The sequence below is a fragment of the Stegastes partitus genome, unplaced genomic scaffold, assembly GCF_000690725.1.
Source record: "Stegastes partitus isolate 25-593 unplaced genomic scaffold, Stegastes_partitus-1.0.2 Scaffold673, whole genome shotgun sequence".
NCBI classification, from domain to species: domain Eukaryota; kingdom Metazoa; phylum Chordata; class Actinopteri; family Pomacentridae; genus Stegastes; species Stegastes partitus.
Window position 1 is genome coordinate 114,364 of NW_007578404.1, and position 9,677 is coordinate 124,040.

Genomic DNA, 9,677 nt, shown 5'->3' on the forward strand with positions numbered 1-9,677 from the left:
TTTCCCCCTCGCCTTTAAGTCTCTTCACCTTTTGCCACTGAGGAGGGAAGAAGGAGGACACAGTGTGGCCTGCATAGTGTCCCATCTCCTCAGTCCTTGTGTGTGTGTGTGTGTGTGTGTGTGTGTGTGTGTGTGTGTGTTGCAGCAACAATAACTCTTTCCGCCCACACGCTCTGACTCTCCCCCCTTCCTCTCCCCATCCTTATTGCAACCACAACCATCACCTCACCCTGCTCCAGCGCCTTCAGTGGCTCACGTGCCGCAGCACACACTCGGATGAGTCCCACGCTTCAGAGGAAAAAAAAAAAAATTCTCCACGCTGAAGTCCAGAGGGGCAGCAGAGTGTGGGGGCGTTATCCAGCTTCCATGGGAGGAGGAGGGAGGAGGAGGTGGAGGAGGAGGGGGCAGAGAGAGAGAGAGAGAGGAGGGAAGATGTTGCTCCTTATCAATTTGACGAAGCAGACGTAATGAGCAAAAGGAGGAGATGCTGCTGGGATGCGAGGATGGTTTAAAGGGATGAGACCACCTAAACATGAGTCAGTTTGAGTCCAAAAATAAGGTTTGATTACATGAGCTGGAGTGGAAGAGAAAAAAAAAGAAGCTGGAAATTCATGCTTCATTCTGGCTATTGTGTGTGCTCTTCTGTGGCAGTTCTCTTTATCCAAATATGATTTTCTTAAAGGAGAGATTAAAGAAAAGTAAAGAAAAATACCTTAATGCATCAGACAATTCTGGCATTATTTAATATGCATGAAGTCCATAATGAATTAATTGTAAAAAACAAAAAGAAAACAGTGTGTCTGGTTGAACAATATACATTTATACACAACAGATGTTAAATGTGTTCCTCAGCAATGATTAAGTTTGAGTTATTTGACAGGAAGCGGGACTGTGGGGAATCAGTGCAATCTTCCTTTTTTTTTTTTCTTCTGTCTTCCAAGAATCCCAGTTTAACTCTTGTTCTGTGTCTTTTACTGTTTCCTCAGAGGAGACGGGGGAGAGATCAAGTAGCCCACACACTGTGCGGTGTGTGCGGAGGGGTGATGCCTCGAGAGCGCATCACAGGACGACAAAACCCCTCTGCAAGACGCAGCGCCAGGATAGAGCAGCTTTGGCTTGAGAGCTTGTTTCGTGTAGTTTAGAAGGAGAAAAAAAAGCTGGAGGAGCTCGTTCCAGCGAATTCTTCCCCCTCTAACCTTTAAAAACATACTTCTTGTTATCATGCCGGAATCCTGCTGATCCACCTTCGCCGTGCAGTGACAATGTAGTGGAGCGGAGAAGAGGGGGATCTCCGCCGGCTGGAGAGATCTGGGGATGCGCGGACACGGTTATGGGTGATTTGATGCCATTTTTCCGACTAAACAAAGCTGGATATGCGCACAAAAAGTGAGGAGAAGTGAGTTTCGGGGGTGCGCGCAGGATGGACACTGCGGAGGTAATTCTCTCTGTGCTGGTGGTTGTGATTATCATAGTGTCGTTGCTGTCCAACATCCTGGTGCTGATCTGCTTTCTGTACAACCCGGAGATCCGCAAGCAGGTGCCCGGTCTGTTCAACCTCAACCTCACCTTCTGCAACTTGTTGCTGACCGTGTCCAACATGCCGCTCACTTTGGTGGGACTCATCAGCAAGGCTCAGCCGGGGGGAGACGGCTTCTGTCAGATCGTGGGCTTCCTGGAGACCTTCCTGTCCACCAACTCGATGCTGAGCATGGCAGCTCTGAGCATCGACAGGTGGATCGCGGTGGTGTTCCCCCTGAGGTACCACTCCAAAATGCGCCACAAGGACGCGGCTTTTGTGCTCGGGTACACGTGGGCGCACTCCATGTCCTTCTCCACGGTGGCCACCTGCCTCTCCTGGGTGGGATACCACCGGCTTTACGCGTCCTGCACCCTGTCCAACCCGAGGGCGAGCAGTCGGACCCAGTTTGTTATCTTCACCGTGTTTTTCCACTCCTTCACCTTCCTGCTGTCTTTTATAGTGTTGTGTGTTACATACCTCAAAGTCCTTAAAGTGGCAAGGTTTCACTGTAAGAGGATCGACGTTATCACAATGCAAACTTTGGTGCTGCTGGTGGATATACACCCCAGGTGAGCTGTTTTCAAGCTTTTATTCCATTTTGTGTTCCTACTTTACATCATACATCCTGACTATCTGACTTATAGAATCACATTTGAGAAGCAATTTTCAAATTATTACCCAGAAGTGAGGATTCAGGAAAAAGAACAAACTGTTCAAATCAGCACTTCCTTGGAGCAGTTGTTGTACTTGGTGCCATCACTCCTGTTCACATTGATTGTAAGGCTGTAAACGACACTGTGGTGTTCCTGTGCTCGGAGCAGAACAGTGCACTTAATGATGCTTTGCCATCTTTGCATTGACATTTGAATTGTGGCTTCAGAGGGGCTGCTGAATCTAATTCTTTTGAAATGTCACGCACAGAGATTGATTTACTCTGCCTCCATATAGTATAGCTAAAATGGATGTAGAGTGTGTGTGTGTGTGTGTGTGTGTGTGTGTGAGAGAGAGTGAGAGAGAGAGTGTGTGTAGAAGATCAATCAGTGTGCGCCTGGTCACACAGCCGGCTGTAGATCACAGCTGAGGTGCTGCTGTTCTAAATCCTGCCTGTCTTTATTGACACTGATGACCCCCATTTCATGAAATATTACTTAAAGCAAGTGTGTCATGACAGCCGTGGTGCATTCAGGTACACACACACACACACACACACACACACAGGGAGAAAGTGTAAGTCTAAAAGTGGGAATCCTCACTTTGTCTTTACTTATTGTACCTCGGCTCAGCCTCTGCTGGCTCCTCCTGCCTTTAACCCCTTCACACCTCAGATGAGCACAGCTACGCCTCCTCCCTGCCGTGTTTTACGAGACACTTTGTGGTAATGTCGCCCACTAATTTAAACTGCCGGCTTTACTGTCATTGCCTCCAGCGTTCGTCAGCGTTGCCTGGAGGAGCAGAAGAGGCGAAGGCAGAGAGCGACGAGGAAGATCAGCACCTTCATCGGCACCTTCATGCTCTGCTTCGCTCCCTACGTGATCACGAGGTGAGTGCCGGGGAGGCCACGCCGGCGTGCACGGTGACCTCCCGCCAGCCACCCACGTACCTCCCCTCTCCTCTCCCCCACTTCTTCCCCCCTTGCCTCCTCGCCGCTTCCCCTCGACACTGGCCAGAGTTGGAAGATGAGATTGGCTGACCTTGTGATAAGTAATATGCCTCTGCTCTGCTGTTGCTGCTGCTGCTGCATTAGCACTTTTCTCCCTCAAGTTCGCCGAGTGCATCTCGGTTTGTTTGAATCCCGTCTCATCAATCACCGGACAAAGAGAGGGTGTCAAATGAGGCCCGGAGCGAGAAGGACGCACGGCGATGAGAGAAGCTGAAAAATTATTTTAAAAAAAGGGTACAAGAATGTGAAATAATACAGTGTTTAGGGAGAGAAAGGGAACCCAGGATAGAGTTTTTGGGAAGAAGATGCTGTTGAGATTCCGTTCACCTCCTTCGTACGCTGGTGGGAGCAGAAATCGAAGAGACGGGCAGGCCCATCTGGAGACCTAGACACAATAAAACCAACATTATCTGCGTGGCTGCATGCCAATAAGTGCTTCAGACTCATACTACATACCACGTGAAAGGCAAGAAAATAAAGTCCACTTAAAACAGCCAGCGTACAAACTAAAAATACTCCGAAATGCTCTGTTGATTGGCACTGACCTCCTGTGACGCTGAGCCGCACATGAAACCGAGAAGCTGCTCACAGGTTTGTGTTGAAGCAGGTCCAGAAACACCTCAGAAAACAAAACAATAATTTGGGAAAAAAAAACATCCTCCTGCCTGTTTTTAATTGGCAGTTGCCTTGTACGACTTGATTGGCATCCGAGATCACAAGTATTGTGTAATAAATAGGCTCATTTCCAATCCTACTGTCAAGATTAGTACAGAATATATAGTATACAGTTAGAATGTGGTTCCCCTTTTGTCATTTCAAACATAATTTGACCAAAATATTCGTAGCTTTAAAACTTATGTGTGATTTAATCGTGCTAATAAAAGGCTGGGGTGAGTTAGATGAAGATTTTGTTGACTGACTTTGGCCTAAAAACATCTGAAATTGTGAGACTTTTTGAAACGAGGTGACATAAATAATGCACCAGAGGCTCTGACAGCGAGCTTTCCACACTCGGACGACGGGCGCCGGCAATTTGTTGTGTTATCAGTAAACTGTCAGTAATGAATGACCATTACGGGGCCCACTCGCGCCGCTCTCATCCCGCAAATGGCAGCGTACTAATTAAAAATCTGAATATATTACGCTAAAAGCCCCTCCGCAGCCTCTCTGATGCTCATTTGATGTCCGAGCGTGTGCAGTCGGAGCCGTGTGGCAGCTGACTTAACCTCCTGTTCGCTGTTTCTGTGGAGTGTGTGAGCAAATGTCACTGATGGCTACCGGCCCATGCGAGGCCGGCGTTAATGTGCTGACAGAGCTCAACTGTGGACGCACTAATCATACAGAGTGCAAGAGGAGAGGATCAGCAATCTTTACGCACCTTTTATGACACCACGTACAACAGGAGTATTTTTTATTTCTTTTTTTTTTTTTTACACCTGACAAAAATTAGCGTGAAAGTAAACAAGATATTTAAAGTAAGTAACTACCAATGTTATGTCTTTAGGTCTGACATCAGCTGAGTTGAGATGCAGACTGTAATGCTCATTAGGTGCACCTTTAAATCAAATAAATAGCATTTTAAGTACAAATTAGCATTTTTTCCCCCCCCTAAGATTGCTGGATGACTTCTCTGTTTGTCCTTCCCTGCCTTGGCTCTGTTCTAGTTGTAAATAACAATCAAAGTTATTTTTCTTGTTTCCGGAAACTCGTTGCTGCTCCTGCTTTTGCCTTTTTCCCAACATGAAGCGCTGCTGCAGCCTCACACTTTACATCCACACGCATGAGAGAACGAGGTCGAGACTCTTCGTGTAGTTCCCTTTGACAGCTGATCTGCATTTTATCTCGTGCACGGCTGCAAACCGTGTGTGAATAATTACTTAATGAGATGAATCTATCAATACAAAAATAAACTGAAGCTGCATCAGTGAAGAAGCACGCTACTTGCAATGAAGGAAAAAAAAAAAAGGAGGTTATGGGCAACAGAGTCTTGCAAATGTATTTCTATTTCTGCATAATAAGCTTAGGGCATGCATGTCTTTTCCAGCATGTTGACTTGCCTTTCCGCCACTCTCCCGCTCACCACCCCTCTCTTTATGCGTGCCTGCAGGATCGTGGAGTTATTTCCAGCGGTGCCTATCAACCCTCACTGGGGAATTGTCTCCAAGTGCTTGGCTTACAGCAAGGCAGCCTGCGACCCCTTCGTGTACTCCCTGCTACGGCACCAGTACAAGAAGACGTGCACCGACATCATCAACAGGCTGCTGAAGCGCAGCTCCCTGAACGCGTCGGGCCGCGGGCAGCAGAACCAGGTCAACAGCATACCGACCGAGTGACGGGGAGAGAGCGGGCTGATGGGATACGGTCTGAGAGGTTGACCCGGCAACCCGTCAGGGAAATGTGAACCCGATTTATCGTCGATGAGGACAAATATTGGTTGTTCCTGTTCACGTCTGCTTGAATTTGGTCTGACATGCTGAAAAAAAAAAAAAGAAAAAACATAAAAAAAACAAGGAGTCACTGCACACAAGGGCAAATCCCTGCACAGGAGTACCACCGCGCTTGTGCACCGAGTGCCCAGAACAGCAGATCAGTGCGGTGAACTTGCTGCGAGGACAATAAACAACTGCAGATTTCACATCCACCTGGAGAGACAGATGTGCTCGCCCAGGAAGAACAGCCAGTTCCTAGCCTCATTATTCCAACTAGGGTAGCTTTCAGTCCGCTACGACGTACAGCTCACCACGTATTGATTTTGCAGTTTGTTTTTCCCGCATTACACTGTATATTCATCTTCTCATTAACAACACGATGGGATGTCTGTTTTAGTCTGTGCAAAGTGTTTGCAAGTGACTAGTTGATAATTCTGTATGTAGCACTGAAAACTAGCCGAACCAAAACTTGAGACGCCACTTTTCCCCTAATTGTACTACAGATGGAATCACAGCGACGAGTGCTGCTGCCGTCCGGCTCAGGTGTTTTCAGGCCAAATTAAGCAACATCTTCATTTTATTTAGTGCTTTATTTTTTTTGTAGTATTCAGAAGGAAACAGCAACATAACGTATTTTTGCTCTCAACACCCATTTGGACGGAGTTTTAATAGGACAAACCGAGCCTTCAAACCGGCTGCCTTTTGCTGTCACGACTGATTGTGCCCCTCAGGTTGCTCGGTCAAGTGGAGCGTGATCAACTGTACTTCCCTGGGTTTTGTACCCACACACATGAGTGACCCGTAGAGCAGATATATATATGATGTCTTTTTTTTTTTTTTCTTTAGCAGAATGATTTAACAGCCGTGACAGCCATCCGTGCAAAAGGTACAAGCGGATCTTAGGACAAAGCGTCTCTGGAGGCGTTTTTGCTCGAGAAACTGGAGAAAAAGTGTCTGATTTGTTTTCTATACGTCCAATTCGTGTTGCATGTGTAATGGTGATAGCTGAGAACACCTAAGTCTAGAATCATCGGGACATTCAGCAGGTTTGCCATTAGCTGTAGACTAGCATGACTGCTATTAAAGTCAGCTAGGCAACGACTCTAGATTTCCTCGTGATGGCTAGATTGCAAAATTTAATTGCAAACACTAAATTGCATAGCGTAACATCATCAAAAGGTTTCTACCTCGGAGGTGACTTGCGTGCTTTCTCGTGAAGGCCCGTCTCGAGCTGAACTAAGCAATAGGTTATGTTGAAAACCCTCCTGAAGGAATCACAAAACACAGGCGAGAACATTTCAGATCGTTGTTACCTGATTGTGTAACACCTGAAATGATGCAATAGCTGTAACCTTTATTACACACAACCTGCGAGTCTCCCACAATGCTGCACCGACAGCTGGAGGGCAAAAGCCTGTGAAACAAGAGTAAACTCTCCTCACTATCAAACTTATTTCCTTTTTTTTTTCTTGGTAAAAACATGATATTGAAGAAAATCTAACAAGGTCCTTTCTTGATAAATTGGTTTGGTGCATAAAAATCTCAGGAAACACCCAAAGATATTCAGTTTGTTATCAAACAAAGTAAAAAAGTCTTGAACCGGTGAATTTTTTCACTTAAAATAGTTGCAGTTTAATTTTCTGTCAACCAACCTTTCCATGAATTGACTCATTGTTTCTGCTATTTTCTCCGGTAAGTTTGATACTAGCTACAGAAAATTACGACGTTCTAGAGATTGTGTATTTAATCAGTTTAATTCCCCTCATATGAGCATAGACACCATATGAACCGGTAGCTTGGTTATAGGTCAGGATGACTAATCCTTCATAGTAGGAACACGCAGATGCTTCTTGTCGTTACATCCGTCTCCCGTTTTAATTAATTGCTTTCAGGACAGATTTGCTTACAAGAAATGTTTGTACAGCTAAATCTCCATTTTCATAGTGAAATGTTTCCATGGGAACAAAAAAAATGACCCCAACAGCGTTTGTAGGAAAGCTGCTCGGCAACCATTAATTAACATCTTTAACGAGACAAAAAGGACCTTTTTCACTCTCACAATTAACACACGTTCCGTACGTTTGTCTCGTCCCGTCGTTCCTGCGGTAGCCTCCAGCCCATTGCTGTGCCCATTACGTTGTTTATTTCTGTATCAGAAGACAGGCAGCTTTGTATCAGAGGGTTTCGACTGGGCTCCACTTGTTATAGAGTCTGATGTAGACAGAAGCGCTTCAGCTCCTTAGTTCAGAGAGCAACGTGCTGCTGAGGTTTATTTATGGATTTACGCTGACATTCTGGGTGCGTTTCTACTGAACACGCACGGTGAGACGGAGCAGTGCCAAAACCATCGACGATGCCCAGTGAGCCACATATTAGCAGCTGCAGTTCATTTTCTAAAAAACAAAAAAACAATCTAAAAGAACATACATGACAGGTGTTTATGTGATTACAAAATGATCCACGTTTGCTTTCTTTTGTACCCGTGACTTTAAGGTTTTCACACAGAGGAGAAATGGTTGTCTTGGATATCGTTGTACTGTATTACACTCCCGAGACAACCGCTGCCTTAAATTTCAAAGTTTTTACCTTCACAAAGGCAAACGGATATCTTCGATCGTTGCCTTATTCAGTTTTTTTGTTCACTAGCATCGCTCAGAATTTCCTCGGTTCTGATTTGAGTTCCGGCTGATGCACACCGTGTTCTTCTCATAACTGTGGTGACGAACATTAAATGTTGACAGATTTAGATAAACGACGACGTGAAAAGTATTTTTGGCTCTTTTGATATATATATATAAACATATATATACACACGTGTAATTTACGACACTGTACCTGTTAGAGTTTTACAGAATGTGCTGCTTTCTAATGCAAAACTACGTTTTAACTGTTTGCAGGCAGGTGGCAGTGAGCTGAGTGTAATATACCTCATTTTGTTTGCTGGTGACTGACTTGACTGCCTGAAGTGTTTTGTAATGTACCTTCTAATTTATTAAACCTTGGCTCGATGCTGCTGCCGCCGCCGCCGCCGCCGCCGCTGCTGCTGCTAAAGATGGCTGAGATGACAAACTGATGATGATGGTGGTGGTGTTGATGTGATGACAGGTGGCGATGACGGCTGTTTCCATCTGCTAGCAACAATGTTCGGTTTCGATGGTGATTGTAATTGTTATGTTGGTGAAAATGAGGACGATGACGGTTTTTAGGTTTTGACCATGATGATTAAAGTAAACTGTAGACTCTCCATCGACGTGGTCTGGTGCTGTTGTTTCAAAAAGTCAAAACTTTTCCGTTCCATTTGCATTTCTAGCTCCTCTCTTGGAAGATAAATGGGGAAGAAGATCATTTCAATCCCTTGTAGCTGAGTCTTAGTTCCAATAGTTCATGGACAAAAAGTTGTTTTTCTGAAGAGAGATGAAAAGTTGGAGTTGTGGAAACTGGAGAAAATGTCTCGCAACTGTGGTCTGACTGCCACGGGGGTTTGCTTTTCGCTGGTTTGGCTGATTGCAATGGATGCAATCAGTGCAATCAGTGCCATAATCAGGTCTTCGATCTGTTTTGGCCATTTTGCATCATCAGTGTGATGCAGTAAAAGGAAAAAAACAACAACAAAAAAACAGGACAGTTTGGACCAGAGTTACATGACTTTCGTGTATCTGCTGGAAATTCGGGAGAGTTTTCAGCCGCAATCAGTCCAAATCTGACGGAAAACGATTTCTCTGTTCGCACCACAATGCAGGTGGTAATGAAACAACATCAACAGCTCGCCGAGACGGCCTCGGCTGTAAATGGCTGAGATTCCTTACACTGATTACCACCCCGGGAGCCGGTGATTATCTTCAGGTGGGTGGCAATGACCGGTATAATCATGGCTGCTTTCAACCCACTCGGTCAACTGACCCCCTCCGAGTTAGAAATAAACCACAACTCAGAGTGAAAAGCAGACACCTCGGTCTTTAAAAGCAATGTTTGTCGTCTTTCACCCGGGGACAGAAATCAGAAGAGGACAACTTCAGAGTCTTTGTTTAATGCACTGGAACAGCATGTCTGAAAAATCTGTCTAAACTTA

At 45.3% G+C, this 9,677-nt stretch overlaps 1 protein-coding gene across 1 annotated transcript; it reads left to right on the top strand.

The window, feature by feature from the left end:
- Positions 1-1,420: 1,420 nt before the first annotated feature.
- LOC103363607 (G-protein coupled receptor 26) lies at positions 1,421-7,105 on the top strand. The gene is made up of 3 exons (XM_008290439.1): positions 1,421-2,088; positions 2,946-3,059; positions 5,287-7,105. Exons 1-3 carry the CDS (start codon positions 1,421-1,423, stop codon positions 5,510-5,512), a joined length of 1,008 nt encoding a protein of 335 aa, XP_008288661.1. The 3' UTR covers positions 5,513-7,105.
- The last annotated feature ends 2,572 nt before the right edge of the window (positions 7,106-9,677 follow it).

Coding starts and splice junctions, on each gene's coding strand:
- LOC103363607 (XM_008290439.1), top strand. CDS start 1,421: ATGGACACTGCGGAGGTAATTCTCTCTGTGCTGGTGGTTGTGATTATC. Junction 2,089..2,945: donor CTGGTGGATATACACCCCAG/GTGAGCTGTTTT, acceptor CATTGCCTCCAG/CGTTCGTCAGCGTTGCCTGG. Junction 3,060..5,286: donor GCTCCCTACGTGATCACGAG/GTGAGTGCCGGG, acceptor GCGTGCCTGCAG/GATCGTGGAGTTATTTCCAG.